The following is a 25829-nucleotide window of genomic DNA, read 5'->3' on the forward strand; positions in this document are numbered from 1 at the left end:
AATGCCAACCCGAAAACATCGACCCGAAAAGCTGCAACTGATATGAATATACCAAGGACTACCATTCAAAGAGTCCTTAAAAAAAATAAATATCATCCATATAAGCCTACTATTGTTCAAGGTTTAAGGGATACAGACTACCCAAGACGATTAGAATTTTCAAACTGGTTTGTAAGACAATGTCAAGAAATACCTAATTTCAGCAGGAAAATTATTTGGACCGACGAAACGTTTTTAGCAACTGCGGAGTATTTAACAGGTATAATCGTCACTTTTGGGCTACTGAGAATCCTCATGAAGTAGCTGAACGTAGACTACAAGTAAGAATTGGATTTAATGTATGGTGTGGTATGTACGGTAAGTTAATTACCCACTCAACAAAATAATTTTCAAGTAAAATGCTATAATTGTTTTTAGACAATCACCTTATTGGGCCCTTTATTTATAACCAAACCCTGACGGGTCAAAGGATATTTAAATCTTTTGGAAGAGCAGATATTACCTGCCGTGAGAGCTATAATACCTGAAGAACAAATATGGAGTGATGTGTGGTTTCAACAGGACGGGTGTCCCGCACATAATACTCGGGACGTTCAAAACTTGTTAACGCAAGCATTTAATAATAAACTTATCGCGAACCGCGGTGCTGTAAATTGGCCAGCTAGGTCTCCAGATATTACACCCCTGGATTTTTATCTTTGGGGATATGTTAAAAATGAAGTTTACGAATTTGAACCTCCTGCGACACTCGAACAACTAGAGGATAGGGTTCGGAATGTCTTAAATAATATAAATAGAAACACCCTGCGCAAGGTAACTAGAAGTGTTTTAAAGAAATGTGAAAAATGTTTTAACAAAAATGGCCGTCATTTTGAATAGTTTAATGTAATATTATTGTTACAAGTAGTTAATTGTTTTAGTTAGAAATTACGTAAAAGTATAAATTAGCAAGTTAGTAAGTTAATAAAAATTGTGTGTATGACAAAATGCCAATAAAAGTCATGGCCAACTCAGCGAAAAATAAACTATCTAATTTTTTGACTTAAACACAAAATATTTTCATAAAGTGTTATACATCATTTTAAAGGGAAGAAAAAGATCTTTTTAATTCAGCAAAAAAACAAAATGGCCGCCATAAGAAAAAAAGAAGTTGAGGATGGAAACTCAGAACCGAAACGTCGAAAACAAAAACTGAATTCAGGTATGCGTTGTCCTTAAAAAGTTGTCCTAATAATGTTTTTACAGATTATAAAAATACGTTGAAATAAAAAAAATACAGCCCTTTTTCCATAATGCAACTTTTTGATTTTTTCCAAATATTTCAAAATCGGAAAAAGATAAAATCGTTCTGAAAGCGGCACTTAATTGGTAACTAAATGGCCTACAACTTTCCCTATTTAACCAATTTTCTATCTCTTATAGTTACAAGATACCCATACATGTACACCCAATTTGGGCCACACTGTATAGGTACTAAATTTCCCTTTTCTTAATAGTCCAACTATTATAATATGCTAATACATTGATAATTAAACTAATATAATACCTGCATATACATATACCATAATTTATGGGTAATTCCGAGTGGGACGCCAGTGGGTCTATTTTTTTCCTTATAACCTATTGAAAATGTTACGGCTCTCGCGATATACTCGTAAAAGTTCATTGTTAAACATTTAAAAAGCACTGTGGTCAATCCTATTTTTCTTTTTTTAAGATTCAAATAGAATAAGGTTAACTATGCATATATGTAGTTCAAATTGGCAACTCGGTTGAACCCAACTATTGCATTCTTAACATTTTTTTGCCGGCTCCAGACTCAATAGATGAATAGTATTAAACTTGCAACAATGCCATCAATTTATGCTCGGTAATCTAATAATCTTGATCATCATGTATAATTGACGAAAATACGAACACTAAATGTTACTCAAATTCGATACATTTATACATGTTTCTTCTTACAAAATTAGTAAAGAGTAAACCAAAACGGTTTTTTTTTCAAAAGCAAAAATTTTAAAATCTATATACATTTAACAAATTTTATGATAATGGAATGAAACCACATGTTAATAATAAAAACATATAAATTAACAAAAGTAAAATTTTCTAAAAGAAAAAAAGATTTGTAGTCCACAAAATTCGCGAGCCCACTCCGAACATGAATGACAAAAATAAAAAACACTAAGAAACATTAAGTCATACACAAACTTCATACTACATAAATAAATAATAATTTTTGTGTTATAATGATGAAAAAGCAAAAAATATGAATAAATAAATGAGTCTATGTTGTTATTTTTTTTTATCATTATAACCTAAAAATTAATATTTATATAAGTAGTATGAAGTTTGTGTATGGCGGTTAAAGGTTTCTTAGTATTTTTAATTTACATTTTTAGCTTTATACTTTTGTTTTGACTAATACTTTATTTTAGGCCTGATGATACTCTAGCTAGAGCGAAACACGTGTAGCCTGTGATTGTATGTTGTGAGACCGTGACTTTGTGTTTTCTTTGTTTTGGTATCATCTTTATTAATAGTGATCGAATTTTGCCGATCGTATCTATAATCTGCGATTTTTCAGCGTTTTGGTTAGATGTTTCTAACTCCTTTTTGTAAATTAATAACTAATTTAATGAAAGTTTGGAGGAGTTCTTATCTTATTTCTTATTTAGTTTTGATAAAAAAATAAATCTCCTACGTCAGTTACTTTTACCTTGGCCGACGAAAGAATGTTAGGATTTATTTGGTTTTTATACTTCGTTACAAGTGTTAAAGTGGTGGGAATTTTATTGGCATGCGCAAAATCAAATGCCAACTGACGAAGTCGTTTATAGGTTATAGTAGGTTTATAATCGCTTTTTTATTTCAAGCATATATTCCATAATCTCATATTCTTGCTCATCAGTAAAAACCTTTCTAAACATCACAAGATATTTTTCATTTTCATTGGTTCATCAGTTGAATTCCTCCTTTTAACTCTTCTCTGCAGCGTACTTTTTGCAACAGTATATTGATTGGTAGCTTTTCGAACCAATAGTTTCCGATTTCGTACTTGTTCGATGGCCATTTTCATGTCTTGAACGGACCAATTGTTTCAGTATTAATTACGCTTTAAACAGGATCTGAAGAATCCTAACTTTTGTCTATTTGATTACTATCACTATCAATGTTATCAACACCTTTAATTCTTTGTTATTGCTTAAAATATGCTGTGCACGGAGAAGGTTTTACGGCAGATGACTTGTTGAACCGGTTTAGTAAAGCTGACGCCAGTGGCACCGCGGATTGAATTATTCAATTCAATTTAGGATCCAAGGGGAGCCTTGGATCCTAAATTTGCAGTTACTAATGCGTCATGAGGACCTATTGGATTGGAGAGGTTAGGACCTAAAACCAAAAAAAGTTTATGTTAAGTTTGCCGTTTTTGTGGGGAGGTGAGCATGTACAGGGTGGAGGTACTGTATCTCGGAACGTACTCATCGCAAAGGCTTGCAGTAAAAACTGTTATAACAAAAACGGTTAAGAGAAAAACCTGAACAATATTTTTAAGTTTCTAAAATGACCTCTAGGGGGCGTAACTACGATCTTGAATCTAAAGAAGTAAAGTTTTTGTGTATTTAGATATATTAATTTAACAAAAAAATACTCATTCTTTAAAGTAGAGGATAATCTGAAACTTTTTTGTTTGACATTTTTTGCATTATCTTTGAAAATAAAGTGATGTGTGAAGATAAAGTGGTTTCCGTAAAAAACACCCTGAATCTTAGAAATAGCTTAGTCGACTTTGACACGATTAAATGGATTGGTATGATTTTTTTTTCATGAAAAAGTAGCTAGAAGATACCCAAACAGGCCCGAGAAAACCGCATCTAAATAGCTTATTCCTAACCTAAAATTTAGGCCAAAGAAATTTTTTATACGAAAAGAATAATACTAATAAAAGATTTTTATTAATATTTAAAATTATAAAAAAACAAAATATTGATAAGTTAATTAACTTTTTATAAACAATGTAATATAGTTAATTGAATATTTGAGAAGATAGGCAATCCTGTGTTAAAAAATGTACCCGGTCGACTATCGGATTGCCGTTCAGTTTCGTGCACCGTGTGTAAATCTAGGAACGATTTATTTAAGCTGCATGTACTTGGCTTTTGGCTTCTTTGAGTCAGGTTTTCCACGACGCTGGAATGAAGTATCATGGAAATATACAACTACTTAAGTGAAGGTTTTAAACAGTTATGAATAATTTATTTCATAATTTGTTTAAAGATTTCAAAAAACCAAAAATATACTGTTTGTTTCGTTAAATAAGAAACATTTTACTATTAAGCGCTAATACATAGCGCTAACACAGGATATTCCGGGTGGTCGCCGAGCGGAACATAGGAAATCCCATGTAAATTTTAAGGGGGTCAATTATTGGCTTCCCTGTACATTTTACAGAAAAAATGTAAGATAACTTTTTGTAGAGACCAATCTAGCAAACCCTCGTACAAAGTTTCAAAAAATTTTAATAAGCGAATCTTGAATTATTCAATTAAATGTAATTGCAAAATTACCAAATTTTCGGTTTAGGTAAAACCAGACACCAGCCACCAGCAAATAATTTGTTATAAGGCTTTATCAAATCTGACGTACAGCCGAATACAAGAAATGTTTTTCTTTTCCTTTTATCAATCTTACAACCATACATTCAAAGTAAGACACGTTAACATTACTTTTTTATCTAAACTTTTATTTAATATAACGATGAAGTTAAACCAATAAGGATTATTATTATCGATTATTAAAAAAATAATTTTATCATACTTAAAATTTAATTAAACCAATAGCAGTATCTGAAATATTTTTAATTTATTTTCCCATCAAGCCTATCTGGTCCATTTCAACCATTAAACCTATTGTTAGTAAATTCGAGTCCAAAGATATTGCAAAAATAACTGTAAATGTTTAACTCAAGAGGTCGAAAATAGATCCGAAAAAATTGAGAACAGAACTCTTAATATTTTACTAAGTGTGGAAATATAAAATAAAATACAATAACTTTTTTAAAAATAATAGAGAATTACATAAAAACATCAATTAATCAAATGTTCAAACAACCCCCCATTAACAGCTAAACAATATCCTAACCGATCATAAAATTAATTTCTAACGTTACTAAGTTGATATTGGGAAATTTTATTACATTCTAACGAAATAGCGTTTTGTAACTGGTTTAGTTCTCAAATTTTACACTTTTTAAATGACCCCACAAAAAGAAGTCATTTGGTGAAAGATCAGGTGACCTGTACAGGTGACTTATACTAGTTGAGAAATGCGCTTATTTATCACTATATACTATACTACGCTACAGAGCATTAGAAAGAAAAATGTTTTTATGTGATTTATTTGGTGCTGTAAAATTGGTAGTAAGGGAGTGAATAAATGTGTAATTATTTATGTTATTATTATAATTGGTTTTTGTTTAATTTTTGTTGATGATTTTAATATACAAGATGAGGCGTGTTAAAATATTTAATGAATACAATGCTACTTTAAAATTTAAAAACAATGTTGTGAAGGTGTGTTGTATTTTGGGTTTTAGAATTTCGATAGTGCTTTGTTCCTAAGTTAGGTTTTTTATTTTAATGTATATGACAAAGTATGTATCTAAATAAGGACATATAAATTGTTAGATTTTAATAAGGTGCTACCTATTTAGTTTAGATTTGAAATTTAAAGGGCCTAAGGAATAAAAATAAAGCAATTACTTTTGCTTAAAATATGAAAACAAAACCTCAAGATTTTGCGGATTAGAAATGGTAGAATTAGAAGCATATTTTTGTGTGTTAATGAGACAGAATGTATAGGAATATACAGATTATTATTTATTTTCTTTTTATTTTACTCATCTACCTAATATTGTCTACCATAGATTGGACATACCTATCTATTCATTGGTTACCTATCTATAGACAATATTATCAAACTTAAGGAGTTTCTACAAACACCACTGTTAATCAGTAAGAAAAAGCTGTAAGAAATCATTCAATATTTTATTAGATCTATTTTATATAAAAAAATAAAAGAGATAATACCTAGTATTCATTCAACAAAAAGATTAAATTCAATAGAACCTATCTTAAAAGAAAAAATTGAAATATTTAGTGATATATTGCGTTTTGAAAATTGTAGGGCACAAGTTTATTTAGTGACCTTGGTGCTTTAATGTCTTTAAAAAAATTATTATTTATTGTCTTTAAAATTAAATTAAAACTGCTTGTTTTTACCAAAATAATATAAAGCTATATTATAATAAATGCTTATTTTACTTACTAAATGTATGTATAAATAAATTTTTCTAGAAAAGTCCTTATAGAAGTCTTCAAAACGCATTTTATTTCGAATATAGAACAATAGTGACCGTAACGATACAATTAAAACTAAAAAAATCTAAGGAATAATAATAAGAGCAAACCACTTGTTAACAGATGATATTTATATTCAATAGTCGATTTAGTTTCCACGCAGTAAGATAAGTTTACACTGCGAGTATTAATTTAGTCTTCCGACTAAATACTGTGTTAATTTTAATAAATCCTTAGCCAAGACTATTATTTTAATCCCTTGTTTGGCCCTAGATATCAGCTTCAACTTTAGTCCTTGAATAATGTCCATATACATTATACCTATATGTTTTCCCCGAAAAAAAAAATGTAGTCTACCCTATTTGGCATTGTCTAAATTCCTTTATTAACTTTTAGTACGCGGTTTTTTACAAGGGAAAAATACAAGGTACACCTTCTAACTCTAAACAGTTTGCAAACTTTTCTGAAATTACAAAAAAATTTAAAGCAAACTTCAGAAGAATACTTAACGTAGTCAAGCTTAACCACTGAAGGAGTTTTTAATTTAGTTTTTAATTCATATGAATTGCAGAATAATATAAATCAACTTATACGCTATTACTATTTGGTGGTTCAATGTGTGGCTACTTTGAACATTTTTACCAACATAAGGATATTTTTCGCTATTTCAGAAAAATTTATCCCACTGTATTATCCATACAAGCAGATTAATGATAAAAAATATAAATCTGTACATTCTGAAGCGAAACCTATATTTTAAAAGTAAAAAGATATATATTTAAAAAAAAAAGAAGTTACATTTTACGCGTACATATTTAAAAGTAGTATTTACGTACCTTTAAAAGCCTACAAGCCACTATTAAAATTTTTAAAATACAACACATTTTCAGAACATTAGGTATTTGTTTTCAGTCGCATCATATTTCTTAAAAACAAAATTCAATAATAATAATAACAACATAAATAATTACACAATAATTAAATGTGTTACTACCAATTTTACAGCACCAAACAAATCACATAAAACATTTTTCGTTCTAATGCTCTGTAGTGATAAATAAGCGCATTTATCAACTACATATTATACTGCAGTACAGAGCCGCCGAGTTCTATGGTGCTCTGTGCTGTAGTATAGTATGTAAATACGCAACCTGGCTGGCCAAAGTATCTGGTTCCGTGGACCAATAATATTGCCGTTAAAGGCCCAATTTGATTTTGAAATAAGTCTAAATAAGTTTCAGCTGTTAGGTTATAGTCCATAAAAAAGGGTCCAATGATATGGTGTCCGATAATTCCCACGAATACATTTATTTTTTGGGGATATTGTGTCCGAGTATGAACAAAGCGAAATTCATTTTCTTGGCTCCAATACCGGCAATTCTGAACATTTGGTTCATTGTTGAGGGTAAATGTACATTCATCGGTAAAACAAATATTTCTTAAAAAATTCCTATCATTATTTGCTCTTTCCGTCATTTAAAATGCCATTCTTCGCTCTTCATCTCCTTCCTGCAGCTCTTGATGTTTTTCGAATTTATACGAATAATATTTGTGTTTTTTTATTTATTAACGTACCTTTGGACTCGAACTTATTGACAATACGTTTAATACTTGAAATGGACGGAATGCGCTTGGTGGGGAAATAAACTGAAAACATTTCAGATACTGCTCTAAAACTATTTCCCGCATAATGCCACTTAATTATGGCTATTTTTTCGTCGATTGAATAATTCATACTTGTTTTCAAATATCGACTGTCACTGATTTATTGACACATTTCCTCCAGTCAGTGACTGCAGAGAAAATAATAAATAAGGATACAAAAATTGTGTAAATCATGAATTAATAATTAAAATTATAGGGGCAAAATATTCATTTTACTGGTGCCCGTTTGGTTTTACCTAAACCGAAAATTTGCTAATTTTGCAATTAGATTTAATTGAATAATTCAAGATTCGCTTATTAAAATTTTTTGAAACTTTCACAAGGGTTTGGTTGGTCTCTTCAAAAAGTTATCTTACATTTTTTCTATAAAATGTACAGGGAAGCCAATAATTGACCCCCTTAAAATTTACATGGGTTTTCCTATGTTCCGCTCGGCGACGCATCACCCGGTATATAATGGTATAATAAATTTTAGTCAAATATTATATCGCATGACTATTCTACAAGAGTATAGATTATCAATTAAAATTGCGTGCTCACATTCACGAAATTACCCAAATTTGGGTTTCTTTTAATAACTAAGGTTCGAAATGATTGTTACATAAATATTTCTATAGACGCCATGGAAAAACTGACCCATATCAGTTTTAGCTGATAGTGTAAATGGACAATTCAACGACTTATTTTATAATATGGCATTTGTATTTATATAAATAGGTATATAATTTTTCAGGTTTTTGATGCTGCTGAAATCGCCATGGATAACCGATTACCGAACCTCTCGCTACTTATCGCCCAACTAAGTTTGCCAAACTCCTCTAAAGGTTTTATACAAGAACAGATCGATATTTGGTATAAATCATTAGCCGCCAATCACATGTCTGAACAAATAAAAAAGTTGTATTTATTGTTGGCCGGAATACCAACAAAAGATGATGTTAATATTTTCGATGGAATCGATTGGAAGAGAGCTTTCGGAATGCATTTGTGGTAAGTTTTGTATAGGAAATACGTTTTTGTTTCCTTAAACTGCACACATCAAGTTAATGTAGGGGACAAAAGGACAATTAAATTAAAATTTAGGAATTTGATCGGAAAACATTAAAATTAAACAAATCTGAATTTTTTTTTTGGAAATACTGCAGAACATTAATTTGTAAAAACACAAAAACGTTTCGTAGTATACAGGTGGATTAATAAATAAAATGCTTTTGACTACTTCTTTATTTACATTTTAGGTATATTTCTCCAAACGGTGCCCCAATAGAAACAGCGCTCGATTCGTACAAGAAAGCTTACGACGATTACTTGTATGCAGAAAGGCCCAATCCACCATATATTAAAACATTTACTGGTGAAGAACCCTTCGATGTGATGTACCATATACTTATGTTGTACAAGTCTAACATACACCGGCTAAGTAGCACGCTAAATCCTGCTACACATACTGATGATCCATTGGACTATCGACTTAGGTATGTATGTTTCGTTTTTTTCATTCTTTGTGTATAAAAATCGGATTTAATTTTTTTGATCAAGAAACTTTCAATTAAAGTTGAATAGAAATGTGAATGTCGCACGAAAAATAATTATGGTTGTTTTCGAATTCAATCATCGTGCGTAATTTCAGCTTAGTGCTTCAAAATCATTAGTATAAATAGATCGATTCAATACAGTGGAAATTTAAGAAAATCTTAAACCCTATGTATGCTTTTGTGTTCAGGGGGACATACAGTAGTGGCCAAAATTATAGCAACAAATCTGAATTTTACTAATATTTAATAATAACTATTATATGTATGTTTTAATCGTAAAAGTACGCCACTGGTTTAGATGGCCTCTTAATATTTAAACAAAATTTTTCATCCAAATAAAAAAAAGCCTACCTGTTTTTTTGCTGACAATAAATATTTGTAATTGCAAATATTTCACCTGGTCATAATTATAGCAACATTTGAAATTTAGTGGTCTTTCAATCTGTTGAAGTGCAATATTGAAACAATTTATATTGTGATTTCTTGGTAGTTATTAACTTATTTAAATAACAGTATGAGTCGTGGTAAAACCGTGTCTGTTGAAGTGAGGCAACTTATAATTAATCAGTATAAGTCAGGCATTAAACAGTCATCGATTGCAAAAAATTTTGCTCTTCACAGATCAGTTGTATCATGTATAGTGAAAAGATACAATAACACAGGGCTGGTAGTACCCAAAAAAAATTCGGGACGGCCGCGGAAAACTTCAAAAAAAAGTGACAAAATGATTGTTCGGATTTCCAGGCAAAACCCATTTTTTCCTCTTCAAAAATTAAAGGGCTTTTGGATGGCAGTGGGTGTTCCGATCTTAGTGAACGATCCATAAGGCGGCGTCTATTTGAAAATAAGTTGTTTGGACGCAGACCAGCAAAAAAGCCTCTTCTTTCCAAGAAGAACGTGAAGGCCCGACTTGAATTTGCTCGAGAACACCAGGGCTGGACTATTGATCAGTGGCACATAGTTATTTTTAGCGATGAATCAAAATTCAATTTATTTAAAAGTGATGGTGCTGCATACGTTCGACGTCCTGTAGGCAAAAGATTTAATCCTCGGTACACTTCTCCTACAGTTAAGCATGGTGGTGGTTCAGTTTTAGTGTGGGGCTGTTTTTCGGGGTATGGTATGGGACCTCTTCACAGAATAGAAGGAATTATGGATCGATTTATGTACAAGGATATATTAAAGAATGTTATGTTACCCTATTCTGAAGAAAATATGCCGCTGTTATATCAATTTCAACATGACAATGATCCAAAACATTCTTCAAGGCTAATAAAACAGTTTCTTCATGATGAAAAAATTAATGTTATGAAGTGGCCCTCCCAATCTCCGGATTTAAATCCAATAGAAAATCTTTGGGAAATTGTGGATAACAGGTGTAGAACCAGGAATTTCAAAAATGCTGGAGAACTTTTCGAAGCTCTTCAGGATACTTGGTTGTCAATCGATCATGATGTTATAAACAAACTTATTTTATCCATGCCAAAAAGATGCATTGCTGTTATAAGGGCTAAAGGGTACTATACTAAATACTGAAGAATATTATTGTATTGTAATCTTATTTTGACTTTGGAGAATAAATAAATTGATTTTTCTAAAATGTGTTGCTATAATTTTGTCCAACCCGTTTCCTAAAAAAAATTCCCATTTTTTATTTCTTTTATAAAGTAACAAAAAAATAAACATAAATAAAAAGCTTTGTAAAAAATACATCATAATATATACCAGTTTTTTTTCTAATCTACCACATCATATAATTTGAAGGAAAAATGTACTTGTTGCTATAATTATGGCCACTACTGTATATGAATAGTAGTCGAGCTAAGTGATCTAAGTGCCAAAATTAAAAATTGCTAGAAATCAAAGAAAACTTGACAAATGTAATTTTTTTTATGGACAATTGGTTTTATTAACAAACACAGAGATAAACTAAAACAAATGTTTTGTGGTAAGACATCAAAGAAACTTCGTAAAGCAAAATAAGTAAAGAAATAACGGAAAAGTCCACAAAAATAATAAATAGTGGTAAAAAATGCCCTATTGTCCTGATCAATGTACTTTAGCATTGCGCGAAGGTCTTTTTTCTCACTTTCCTTTATTTGCTCAACATCAGGCAAGGCTAAGAGCTCAACCGACTTTAAATTTTGCACAGTCACGCCCTTTTTTAATACACGGCACTTCTCCCATCCTATTAAGTCACTGAAATTTTTCTTGTACAATACTATGCCGGGCTCTTCTTTCGTCACACGTAACCACGACGCTTGTGTAATGCCTAGTTTAGTTGTATTTATAAGTTTTGATGATAGTTTATCAAAATCAAAAAAAGTACATTCACCCATATCTAAGAGTCGGTATGGCCTGGAAGGTCTAGCAGCCGCAATTGCCGTTTTGACATCGTTTACTGTCTGAAGCTTAGAACGTTTTGCTTGTTTCTCGATAAGGGCAAAAATCTCTATCTGAAGACGAAAAACTATGGCCGGAAACTAAAAATGTATTGTCGATGGTGTCAAAATGTCCATTGGCTACTAATAAAATGTATAAGAAAATGAACATTCGGTTTTTTAATTGCCCTGCGCAGCTGTCACTCCATATACATAGTTTTCGCTTATAAGTTGAAAGCTGACCTGTGTTCAAGGCTTGTAGAAGACATGATGCCATTTGGTTGCCACCTCGGCCCGACAGTCCTTCATGCCAGATGCACATTATCCCATGTGACGTATCTTGCACATGTATTACAAAATTGTAGCATGACAACTGGCGGCTGTAATACATACTACTATGCGTTAATTTTGGTAGGGAAAAAACTTTCTGTAGATCCATGGTAATGGTACAGGTATCGCTACCTGGAAGAGTACTACTCGCACTGTCTTCTTGAATGACCTTTCGAGCTTTATCTGTTTTTCTATGATGCAACTCCAGCTCGTTTTTAGCTTTTCTTGATACATTAAAGTCTATGTCCTTGCTTCTTAAAAAAAGTAAATCACAAGTCTTGCACGTATCAACTCTAGGTCTTCTAAAAGGAAGATTTGGAAAATCCTTTATAAAAACTCTTCTATAGAATTTGTATGTTATAGTGCAACCAGGATGTTTTATTTTAAAAGCGCTGAATAGCTTATAGACATTAAGGTCCGGACTGAGATATTCTTTTTCACTTTCTGAACGGCTGTAGTGGCTCTCGTCCCTCGGAAAGCTGTTGATGTGGTCTTTTACTATCTGTCTATCATGAAGAGTGTACTTTAATTTTTTACAACCTCCTCGTTTATCCTTGAAGGTTGTATGCCCCTCCTTTTTACGCCTAACAAGCGTGTTAATCTTTTGCGGACTGATAGCAAATATTTTCAAAAACGTTTTTTTACATACCCTTTTTACGTTACCTTGCCCATCTGGAACAGCAAAAGCTATGGTACATTGTCGTCTGCTTTCTGCTGAATCATCGTAAGTACCATGGCGGCGACGTTGGACTGGTAAAACTTGCAATAATCCCATGAGATAGCTGCCTTGCTCATTGAGTTCAAGGCCGTGGTATAGATCGAAAAGCTTAACTTTCGTATCAATCACATCCCTACAGCTAAATTTACATTTACAGGTGATCTGAAATTTAAAAAATCTCAGGGTAATGTAACTATCGGCTACAAAGATTTGACTATCGGGCCGCGCCGCGAGCGGTCTAAAATTCCAAGCGAAATATCGTTAAAAATCTCGTACTTACCTCATTTTTGGGAACGGCTTTTCCAGGTTTTTGCAGCTTTGATTTTTGTGTAACATAAGATTTTCCTCTCAATATAGCTTCACTGTGTTTTTTTCTTCTTGATTTCGTATTTGTATTATCGCCAAACGCAATAGAGTTCATTGTAATTACTTTAACATATAAATACACAGACAATAACAATCGAATCTAACGACAAGCCCTCCAAAAATATCGACCTGCATACCGGCACTTAGATCAATTAGCAAAGAATATGGTGCCGGACATAGAGGTGGCCCCATCTTTGGACTTCGTTTGCAAGCCCTAGGGTGAAATTGGCACTTAGATCTCATAGTAGGATATTGGCGGTGGCACATAGAATATATTGAGAGAAAAAAAAACGAAAATCTATAGTTTGGCACTTAGATCATGTAGCTCGACCACTCTTCATATGTACATACATTTTTTGTGATCCCGTGACGGGGTTACGTGAATAAAACTAAAACAATTTTTTTTAAGTATGAAATCGATAAATATGGAAAAACTAATGTAGATTCTGGATGACATTAGACAAAGTTTTAGTCAAAAATTGTGAGTATTGAAGTACGAGAACTCCTTAATTTTTTTAATAAAGTGTGATTCTTTTTACCCACCGCATTGAGGTAATATGATTAACATATTAGAAGCGCCTTAAAACTCACTTTAAAAACCTTCTGGATAAAATAAAAATATAATTAATTCTCTTAAAAAAATTTTAAGGGAAAAACATTTAAAAAGAAAGAAAGACATTATTCTAAAGGTTAACTAACAAAGTCTATATTTTATAACACATTTTATCACAGAATTTAAAGGCTTTATATGAAAATAAAAGTTAGAAACTTTCCTAAGAGAAAAAAAATTACAACCTTAATAAAAAACTTACATAAATTTTACTAACATAGCATTACCATAGAAAGCTTACCAAAGTTTACTTAGCATTACAAAAATAACTTTAAAATTAACAATAAAAAAATTACTCCAACTTTTTAAATTTGTCAAGGTCTTTGCTAAACATAAATTCACCTTTTTGAATTGATTTTTGACGCAGCTTATTGATAATTTGGTCTTGGTTTATTGAACAAAAGTGTTGTATTTATGGATATACCAGATATCTTCCATAAATATAGCTCTCTATATTATAATAAAATAGATGAAGACAAAAAACAGACCTATATAATAACTATAAACAATCCAAATTTAATAAGTCCTATTGATTTCAATAATTTTTTTTTTCAAATATCAAAGAATATAAAACCAAAGTTACAACCTAACAATAAAAATTTTTTTTCCTATTTACAAAATATAAAGGTTCAATATTTGTCTTCTTTTTCTATTCAATCTTTCTCTTCTTTTTATTCCAGAAATTAGCTCATGCCATAAGAGTGTTAAAAAACTCTTTTGGCAAAAAGCCAATTCGAGTATTGGAAAAGAAGATTTACAGAGAATGCAATCACAACTTTGAAGCTGTGTATCAGGGTTATGTGGGGGTCTCTCTTTTGTGGCTTGTTAAAGGCCTCATGTACAGATATAATCATTCAAACCTCGCCTATAGGAAAAAGTCTATGAGCGGAAGCGAGAGGGGACATATGGAGTCCGCATGAGACAGACAGAGGGCAGAATACATGCCGTTTCCAAATGAATACGTTTGGCAACATTGATATTTCTGCCGCACGGCTCTCCGCTGCTTCATCGAAAAACGAGGCAATTCTTATCCCCACCACACTGCACCGCCAATATGAGATTGCATTTTAAACGTTTAACGTTATTTTTATTCCTAGCTTCCTGCTTAATCAGCAAAGATTAAATTTAAAACCGCTCGCTATTTTCTTGTAAAATGTGTTCTCTTGAGGAAAAAAAAGGCAAATTATTAAGCGGTATTAGGCCGGCAGTTCTGTCGATGAAATATCAGGCAGAATTGCATTCACGTTCGAAAATCGGCCCATTCCCGTACCCAGCACAATTTTTGCAATTATCCATAGGTTTGAGACCTTTGGGCGCTTGCAAAATTGCAGGAAATGATACGCAAATGAGCAACCAGCTGTTGTTAGACCGCTAGGCGAAGAAAGGGAGCTTCGAGAGGTTAAGTGCTATAAGTTGCAAAAAATAAGAAATTTTCCCACAGGACCATGAGAGACGGATGGAGTTTTGCCATGACGTATTGGAAAGGACAAATCGGGACGAAATGTTTATTAGTAACATTTGGTTTTCAGATGAGTCCTCTTTCTCTATTTGTGGTAAACATATTACAGTGGGTTATTTGAGGAAAAATAAGCACATAAGCATACCAACACGTACACAATATCCTCAAAGGGTTAATGTATGGGCTGGCATTTTAGGTGATTCAATTATAGGCCCTTTTTTATCGATGGAAACCTTAATGCCAACAAATACCTTAATCTTTTGAGGGATGAAGTTCTTCCTGCTATTCGAGGGCTCAATATCAATTTAGAACAAGTTTGGTTTCAACAGGATGGTTGTCCCGCTCATAACGAATTAGTGGTACGTCAATTTCTCGAAACGTCTTTCCCTGATCGAACAATCAGTGGAAACGGTACTATTAAATTCGGCTACTAATTTAGAAGAGCTTTGTGTTAAAATTACGCAAGCATTTAATAGTATCTCCGTTGAAATGTTGTCGAACACGAGAAGGTCGTTTTATGATCGATTGACGTACTGCACTGCTAAACAGGGTGGCCCTTTTGAACCTGACATAAGATAATTTTAATTTTTATTTAATATTATCAAATTAACTTAATTTTGAATTAATTTTTTTATTTCCTGTCCAATATTTAGTTAATTTATGTTTACAACATTATTGCAGTCGGTTTTTAGTTTGTTTTTTGCTGTTAGGACAGGCAGCAGCAAAGACTCAAACGAAACAATTTTTTTTTAATTTGCCACAGAGCAGTGCATCCCCGCTTGAACGCCTTAAGAATACTGAAAGCAAAGTATATAGATTTCAACTAGTTAGACTGTGCTGAAAGGTTTCGGGCTGCGGCGGGGTCCGCTGCTTCGAGTATGTTGTCACAACGTTGCCACCAGACCTACCGCGATATATAATTCCTATAGGCGAAGTTAGAAAGATCATATCTGTATATAATTAAACTTATAGAGTCTTCCATAATACACCTCAGACGGGCTGTAGTTTATAATAATAATAACCTTTCTGGTTTTGAGACATGCGACCTGTCAATTACATTTCTGAAGGGGTGTGTGCCAGGCAATGCCGGGCCGATCTTGTGCGCCGAGGATACAACCGCTGTTTTATAAGGCAAAAACTACACACATGCTATATATACCGGGTGGTGCGTCGCCGAGCGGAACATAGGAAAACCTATGTAAATTTTAAGGGGGTCAATTATTGGCAAATAAGTGACCATAAAACATAGAAAAAATGCAAGATAACTTTTTGAAGAGACCTATCTGGCAAACCCTTGTGCAAAGTTTCAAAAAATTTTAATGAGTGAATCTTGAATTATTCAATTGAATGTAATTGCAAAATTAGCAAATTTTCGGTTCAGGTAAAACCAAACGGGCACCAGTAAAATGAATATTGTCACTGACGTGAGGAAAAGTGTCAATAAATCAGTGACAGTCGATATTTGAAAACAATAAATTATTCAATCGACGAAAAAATAGCCATAATTAAGTGGCATTATGCGGGAAACAGTTTTAGAGCAGTATCTGAAATATTTTCAGTTTATTTCCCCACCAAGCCCATTCCGTCCATTTCAACTATTAAACGTATTGTTAATAAGTTCGATTCCAAAGGTACCATAATAAATAATTGCAAATGTTCAATTCAGGATATCGAAAATAGAGCCGAAAAAAGAGAGAACAGAGATCTTAATATTCTACTGAGTGTGGAGGAAAACAAGATGGTTAGTACGAGGGTTTTTGGGCAAGAGGTAAATCATACAACGGTATTGCGCACTTTAAAAAAACGCAAATATTATTCGTATAAATTTGAAAAACATCAAGAGCTGTAGGAAGGAGATGAAGAGCGAAAATGGCATTTTATTTTGAAATGATGGAAAGAACAAATAATGATAGGAATTTTTTAAGAAATATTTTTTTTACCGATGAATGTACATGTACCCTCAACAATGAACCAAATGTTCAGAATGGCCGGTATTGGAGCCAAGAAAATAAACATCGCTTTGTTCATACTCGGACACAATATCCCCAAAAAACAAATGTATTCGTGGGAATTATCGGACACCATATGATTGTACCCTTTTTTATGGACTATAACCTAACAGCTGAAACCTATTTGGACTTATTTCAAAATCAAATAGAACCCGCCATGGAAGAAGTTGTTCAGGAAGATCAAATGATCTGGTACCAAATGGATGATTGCCCGGCCCATAATGCCCGTATTGTTAGAGAGTGCTTGGAAAATGCTTTTAACGGCAATATTATTGGTCCACGGTACCGGATACTTTGGCCAGCCAGATTACCTGATCTTTCACCGAATGAGTTCTTTTTGCGGGGTCATTTAAAAAGTGTAAAATTTGATAATCTAAACCAGTTTCAAAACGCTATTTGGTTAGAATGTAATAACATTTCCCAATATCAACTTAGTAACGTTAGAAATGAATTTTATGATCGGTTAGGATATTGTTTAGCTGTTAATGGGGGGTTGTTTGAACATTTGATTAATTGATGTTTTTATCTAATTCTCTATTATTTTTAAAAAAGTTATTGTATTTTATTTTATTTTTCCACACTTAGTAAAATATTAAGAGTTCTGTTCTCTCTTTTTTCGGATCTATTTTCGATCTTCTGAGTGAAACATTTACAATTATTTATGTCTATTGTTATTTATGTTATTTATATCTTTGGACTCGAATTTACTAACAATAGGTTTAATGGTTGAAATGGACCAGATAGGCTTCATGGGAAAATAGATTGAAAATATTTCACATACAGCTATTGGTTTAATTAAATTCTAAGTATGATAAAATTATTTTTTTAATAATCGATAATAATTTTTATTGGTTAAACTTCATTGTTATATTAAATAAAAGTTGAGATAAAACAGTAATGTTAACGTGTCTTACTTTGAATGTATGGTTGTGAGATTGATAAAACGAAAAACAAAACGAAAAAAAAAAGTTAAATCTGACGTACCAATTCGGCTGTACGTCAGATTTAACAAAGCCTTATAACAAATTGTTTGCTGGTGGCTGGTGTCTGGTTTTACCTGAACCGAAAATTTGGTAATTTTTCAATTACATTTAATTAAATAATTCAAGATTCGCTTATTAAAATTTTTTGAAACTTGGGGAGCACGAGGGTTTACCAGATTGGTCTCTTCAAAAAGTTATCTTACTTTTTTTCTGTAAAATGTACCGGGGAGCCAAAAATTAACCCCCTATGTTCCGCTCGTCGACGCACCACCAGAATTCGATTCATTGGTTTCTGGTTAATTAACTGGCCCTTAACACATTCAACAACAACAACATTCAAAAGACAAATAAGATTGTCTTTTCTATGAGAGAATGTTAAAATGTCAAAGATTTTGTAAAGTTGTTTGGTGTGAGTCTTGATACACTATTGACATGGAAAGAACATATTAGAATTTTATGGGGTAAACTTTCAAGCTCAGTATTTGCTAGTAGAATGTGGTACTCTGTTATGGATTTGGAGTCCTTCACAACAAATGGACACTATTTGCTATTCAACGTAGGGTTTGTTAGAATTCTCGCTGGTCTAGGCTATAAAGGACCTCCCTTTAGAAACTTGGGAATTTTGATTACTACCTTGTGTATAGATGCCTATTAAGTTTTAAAAAAACCTAGATAGTTATGCTTTGCAAAATAAAGTTCATGGGTATCTCACAAAGACTGATGCAGATATAGTTAGAGCGTGGAGGCCAATTCTGGTCACCGAATTAGGAAATGACACGACCCGGCAAACTCGGGCAAAGATCACCAATATTTCACGGGCGGTATGTCATGTGGCACTATCCTGCTGCACCACATGTCGTCAAGATCAGTAGGTGCCAAATGAGGGACAAGAAACTGTGTCGTGCTGTCACGATAACGTTCGTTATTCACCGTCCCTGCCTTCTTCATTTTCGAAGAAAAACGGTCCAATTATTCATCCAGACAATAATGCACACCATACGTCGTAGGTGCATTGCTAGCCGATGAATCATGAATCATTCATGGAATTTCTATGCCTCCAATGCCCAATCCTTGTGCCCAACTGACATCTCAGGTCTTTCATAACAGTCTTGTCAATGCGTCTTGATGTTTTGTTCTGAACGACCTCTACAAGCTTGTATCGTGTGTTTCGCATCACTAACCTGAAGTTTGGGGTGATAACTGTTGAATACAGTTACAATGGTTAAATATTGGTTTCTTGGAACAACTGTTACGATATCGTCGACATACCATTTTATAAAACGGAATTTCCATTGACAATTTCGTAATTAGAGGATCTTGTAAATCTTGCATAACAAGATCTGCACATACTGGTCACAAACAATTTCCCATTCCAAGTCGAAAAGTTTACGTGTATTAGAAAGTGTCGTGATATTGAAAGTAATTGTTTTAAGGTAAAATTAAGAAGGTCTAGAAAAACATTTATAAAATAAATTTTAGGTGGTACTGCTGCAGTTGTTTTTAGATTTTTACCTTTTCTTTACTTATATAACCATTTGTTACTATTAAAACTAGTAATTTATTATTTTTATTTTGAACTGATATAGTAGAGTTCTTTTTATGTATTTTATACATGTCTGTGTCATTAAGTATATCCTTTTTTTAACATAATCATCTTTGTTGATAACCACTGTTATGTTATCTTTGTGAGCCTTTAATATAGGTACGTTTTCTTTATTTGTTTAAAAAAATTCTTTTAATTTTATGCTTAAACCAAGAATACATTTCTGATGCACATCAATATTTTTTTTTTGGAATTTGTTATATATAATTGTAAATTATTTAATATATATTCTTAATTCAATAATCAATATTTTAACTCGTTGTTCTTTTTTATTGTGAACTAAGTTGAATGTATCTCCCAAAGACAACAAATCTTATACTGAATCCCTTGGAATTTCTATATCGCTTAAATTCAGTATACATTTTTTTGTGGGTTTTTGTTGATCTAGTAGATTGCGAAATTTATTGTTTTGTTTTTGTTTATTTTTTTTTATTGTGAAAAGACCTAAATTCAATTCGGCTGTTCTTAAAACATTTAAAATGATCACGATTTAACACTAGTTTTGAGCAGTCTCAGACGCCTTGTGAGATCTTTATTATGATCGCTTAATTTTTCTCAATTTTTTAAAACTTTTTCAAATTTGAGATTCATTTCGAGGAGATCCTCGTTGACGGCTTTTCTTTTGTTATTAAGAAGGTCAATATGTCCCTCCACTGTTTTTAATTTTTCATCTTTTGATTTAAGGAGCAGCTCCTTTTCATAAGTCTCATTTTCGAGTTTTTTATGTAGTATTTGGAAATAATCATTATTACTGTGTTTAGTGTGTGAACCCTCCCCTGAGATAGCCCCCTCTACCCCAATTGTGGGATCGAGAATGAAGAATAAATATCATAGAGGTAATATAATATCTTTTGTCCAGAAGAGGTTTCCTGTGACTGAAGGGATAAGGATTGCCAGCTAGTCTTATCCCGCTTTTGTATGTTGATTCTCTCTTTATATTGGTCTATTAATTCTCCATCTGATGATTCTTTTTTTTTGGCGGTGGCGTTGCCTATGCCGGCGGTGATTTGTTCCCCCACTGACCATGAGGGGCGAGTTGACGCTGTTGTCCGCCGTTTGTGCTGATCTTTATTGATCCTGTGTGGTATTTTGTTGTTGTGGTTTGCACTGCGATTGCCAACTGTTGAACTGCTCTGCTGTTGACAACTGCTGAATCCAAACTTAACAACTGCTCAACTGCGAATTAGCTGCTCAGAATATTTAAATGCTTTATTATAGACTGGAATTGATTTGATAATCATATATACAGGGTGATTCATTAATAATAGGCAATCTCTGAACTGGAGATACTACACATCAAAATATGGCGATTGAGCTTAACATGTCTTATACATATGTTGCAGGTTTACGAGATACAGGGAATTTAAAGTTGTAATTTTAATTTGAATTTTCTTAATAATGTTGTGATTTTAAGCAGTTTTTTTTGAAAATTGGCGTCTTTATGTGTTTTGACATGAAAATTACGAATTTTGTGGTGAATTTAGTATTATTTATAGAGGGCGTTAGTTACACCCTATTACTTAAGTAAATTACAACATATCTTTTTTGCCTAATCAGTTATGGCTAAAACGACTAGAAAATCTAAAACGCAGTTAAATTTTGAATAAAAAAGGTACTCTTGTTTATTTCATGTAACTCTATCAGTTTTTAAGTTATTTGCATTTTAAACATTCAGCGTAAAGAATCCTAAGTCACCGTTATTACATTGACTTTTTTCAAGTAGGCTTGTGTCAGCACTTATCAGTTTTTCGTGTAAAGAAGTTATATGACAATTTTACTGTCACTAAGTAAGAGTGTATTATTTGTAGTAAAAATTCTAAAATAAGATGTCACGTCATATATGAATATTCTAACAGTGAAATGCGTGATATGATTTGCATTTTTGCTCAGTCAAATTATAGTGGACAGCCAGAAGTCCAGAAGGTATTTAGAATTATACCCAAATCGAAGACAACCCAATCACAAACTGTTCAGACGTATTTATACCCGCCTAGGCGAAACAGGGTGTTTTGGTCCTAAAACCTTAAATGGTGTTCCAAAAAATATCAACGTCGATGATGAAGAAGAGGTTTTAGCTCGTATTTTGGAAAATCTAGATCTCAGTACTCATTGGTTAAGTACGGCAACAGGAATAAGCCAATCGGCTATCTGGAGAATTTTAAAGAAAGAGAATCTCCGTCTATATCACTATACTCCTGTCCAAAATTTGCTACCTCAAGATTCACCAATTCGCCTACAGTTTGCTCAATTTATGCTAGATAAACAATCCGAAAACCAGGAACTTCTTAATGACCTTTCTTTTCTTCGCTAAGGCGACGTTTACTAGACGAGGTGTTTTTAATTGGCAAAAAAATCATCTGTGGGACTCCGAAAATCCACATGCTCTAAAGGAACGACATTTTCAGTATGAATTTAAGGTAAATATTTGGTGTGGTATGATATCTGTTTTTTTTATTAGACCTTTTGGACTTCCTCCTAATCTGAACGGGCCCCTCTCTTTAAACTTCCTTGAACAACAGTTAAACCCACTACTAGAAGATGTACCACTAGCCATAAGGCGAAGCATGTTTAAGCAAGGCGAGGCGCCGCCACATTTTTCTCTGCCAGTACGGCGATACCTGAATAAACATTTTCTTCACCGGTGGAATGGGGCGTAGCACTGAATTTGGTTGGCCACCTAGAAGTCCAGACTTATACCCTCTAGACTTCTCAATATGGTCACACATGAAGGACATGGTTTGCAAAGATAGAATTAAATCCATCGAAGAATTACAACAGAAAATTCAAGAAGCTGCTAATAATTTAAAAAATAATGGACAAATATTATTTAATATTCAAAGATCTTTAAGGACACGCCTTACAAAATGTATTGAAGTGGAAGGCGGGCATTTTGAGTATTTACTTTGAAGTTGTCTTTTAATATTGTTACTGATTTTTATTTGTTGTCTTTACTGTTATTACCCATCATAGTAGTAATTTAAGAAATAAATTCCTTTTAAGCCAATGTAATAACGGTGGCTTATTACATTGCGTGGTTTAGATTTTCTAGTCGTTTTAGCCATACCTGATTAGGCAAAAACGATATGTTGTAATTTACATAAGTAACCGAGTGTAACTAAGGTCCTGTATAAATAATGCTAAATTCAGCACAAAATTCGTAATTTTTATGTCAAAATACATAAAGTCGCCAATTTTCAAGACGATACTGCTTAAAATCACAAAATTATTAAGAAATTTCAAATTAAAATTCCAACTTTTAATACCCTGTATCTTGTAAACCTGCAACATTTGTATAAGAAATGTTAAGCTCAATCGCCATATTTTGGTGTGTAGTATCTCCAGTTCAGAGATTGCCTATTCTTAATGAATCACCCTGTAGAACTATTAAACGAGTTTAATGAAATAAAAATTATTTATTAGCGTGGGCCCCTTTTTGAGCTTATACACGATATATAAATGCTAATAAGATCATTGTTGAAATTTTTTTATAATGTTATATAGCGTGCTATATGATAAGTTTAAGCATATTTTTGCTGCTTGGTATTAGCTTCAGCATCAATCTCCTTCATATAAAATATGTCATCTAATCGAAAGGAAATGGTCTAAGACTTGAAAATGTGAATCAACACTATTAATAAACTGAAATGTGCATTAGAGCACTTATTCAGATCTAACAGGAAGCATTTCCGCCAATGCTCAGTAAAATTAAAACTGAAGTAGTTTCCTGTATGTTGATTGTTTGATTATTATTTAAAAAAATTATCAGATAGTTGTAAAAGTTACCTAATATTAACGTATAACTTATATTATTTTCAGTTGGCTGCTTCTGCAATTATTCATCTCTCTGGACATTGGTCTCATCGAACAATCAGAAATAACCAAATTCTGCACCAGTTTTTCCACTCAACTAGAACACCTCGGACACTGGGAATGGGCCATTTTCGCATTATTACAATTGGAAGACGACTCGTCTAAAATGCACCTAATTATGGGCATTTTAGATCGTAATTTACCGTCAGATTTCGAAGAAAACTGTCAAGAAATCGTTGATTTACTTGTAAACGAAATGAAAATACCTCCGGAATGGATTCATTTGGTCAAAGGCAACAAAACCCTCACCGAAGAGAAATATTTTGAGGCTTTTAATCATTTTGCCCTGGCAGAAGAGTATGTTAGGGCAAACGAGATTTTCTTGGACAAAATTTTGCCCAATTTGTTTATTAATGAACAGTTCGATGTTATAAGGAGCTTGGCAGAAAAACTGAAACCCGGCAGCAAAGATATTCTTCACTGGCACAACCAGACTGGGTTAATTTTGGAATATTTAGACCTTTTAGAGCTATCAATAGCTGCAGATAATCTGTTAAAACTTCAAATGAAGTTATGCTCTTTAAGCGAGAGAATCGTTAACTTTCCGGATAATAATGATCAACAGAAAGTGTGCGTCGCAGAGCTTTCTAAAAGATGCTCGTCACTTTTTAAGGAAATTTGCTATAAATCACAGTCTAACCTTTTTAAAGATTCTTACAGACAATTCGCGGACACTTTAATCATGCCTCCAGACTTTAAGCAAAATGAGGGACTATGTTTGTTACATGATGTTTATAATTTTAACAATAGGCTGTAATTAAATGTATGCCGTGTAATTCATTATGGTTATTTTCAATTTTAAGAATAATTTTAAAGTGTGTTAATTTCTTATATGTTACGATTTGTAGTCGTTTAAGTTTCATAAATGATGTGCTCTATTGAGAATTTAGTTTAGTGTGTCTTCCTGTTAATTTTTAGCCATCTTTATAGTAAAGCTATTTTTTAAAATTATATAAGTAGTTTATCCACTATTTACAAAAGTTGTAATATAAATAAAAAGAGATTTTCGTATAAATATCAAAGAATCAGCTGTAAGACCGCCTGTGCATGATAAAAAATATAATACAATGATTAGGGCATATGAATTATTTCTTTTCCTGTTTTATTATATATTTTTTTACTAAACTCACTAAGAGACCCTACTCACTAAAATCCTAACCAACAGCGGATACTGGAACAGGAGTATATTTTATCCAAATTTTAAAACTATTCTAGCTTTTTACAATAACTGATATAAATACTTTGGTTAATATAGTGTTGTGATGGAGAGTGAATTTTTTATTTGCTATCAAAATACTGTACTGTGGGATTAAGACCAGTCCTGGATTTACACTAGGGGCAGTCGGGGTAACTGCCCAGAAGGCCCGATAAATACTTTAAAACGTAAACTAACAACTGGCAACATCTTTTGACGTTTTTTGACCCAAATATCTATTTTTGCTTCTGAATGAAAATCCATATTGATAGTAAATAATGCACTTTTTTGAATATAATGTAAATTGCCTATTGAAAAGTTCATGCATACATAAAAAGCAGACGCGTCTTTCGATTAAAACGACACGCTCATATACAGTGAGGGACAAAAGTATTGGCACATACTGATTTTTATTAAAATTCGTATCTGTCCTCTTAAGCTACTAGACCTATTACATTTAAATATTTTCTAATTTAAAGTGTATACCCAAGAGCATTCGTTTCTTAATATTTAATACAAATTTAATAAATAAAGGCTTTACAAAAGAACCCATATTAAAATTCTATCAAAAATCCCATGGACAAAAGTATTGGCACACGTGTACAAAGTGTTTAAAAATAGGTGCCTTGTATGTGAGCATTTTAAAGCAGTTTTTTTACATTCTTTAACAGAATATTTATATGAAGTAAAATATTTCTTTAGGTTTAGTGCTTATTTTAAGTGCATACATTGCAAATATGGGTCGC

General features: G+C 32.5%; 1 protein-coding gene across 2 annotated transcripts in view; it reads left to right on the forward strand.

Annotated features, from left to right (window-relative positions):
* LOC126745147 (nuclear pore complex protein Nup98-Nup96) overlaps positions 1-25157 on the forward strand; it is a 139045-nt gene extending 113888 nt beyond the window's left edge. For both annotated transcript variants that reach the window (XM_050452868.1, XM_050452869.1), the window contains exons 18-20: positions 8758-9014; positions 9263-9499; positions 23835-25157. In XM_050452868.1, coding sequence (XP_050308825.1) covers positions 8758-9014; positions 9263-9499; positions 23835-24645 — 1305 coding nt within the window. In that variant the 3' untranslated portion in view covers positions 24646-25157. The remainder of the gene's footprint in view (positions 1-8757; positions 9015-9262; positions 9500-23834) is intronic.
* The last annotated feature ends 672 nt before the right edge of the window (positions 25158-25829 follow it).

This window comes from Anthonomus grandis, chromosome 15, assembly GCF_022605725.1.
Source record: "Anthonomus grandis grandis chromosome 15, icAntGran1.3, whole genome shotgun sequence".
Lineage (NCBI taxonomy): Eukaryota > Metazoa > Arthropoda > Insecta > Coleoptera > Curculionidae > Anthonomus > Anthonomus grandis.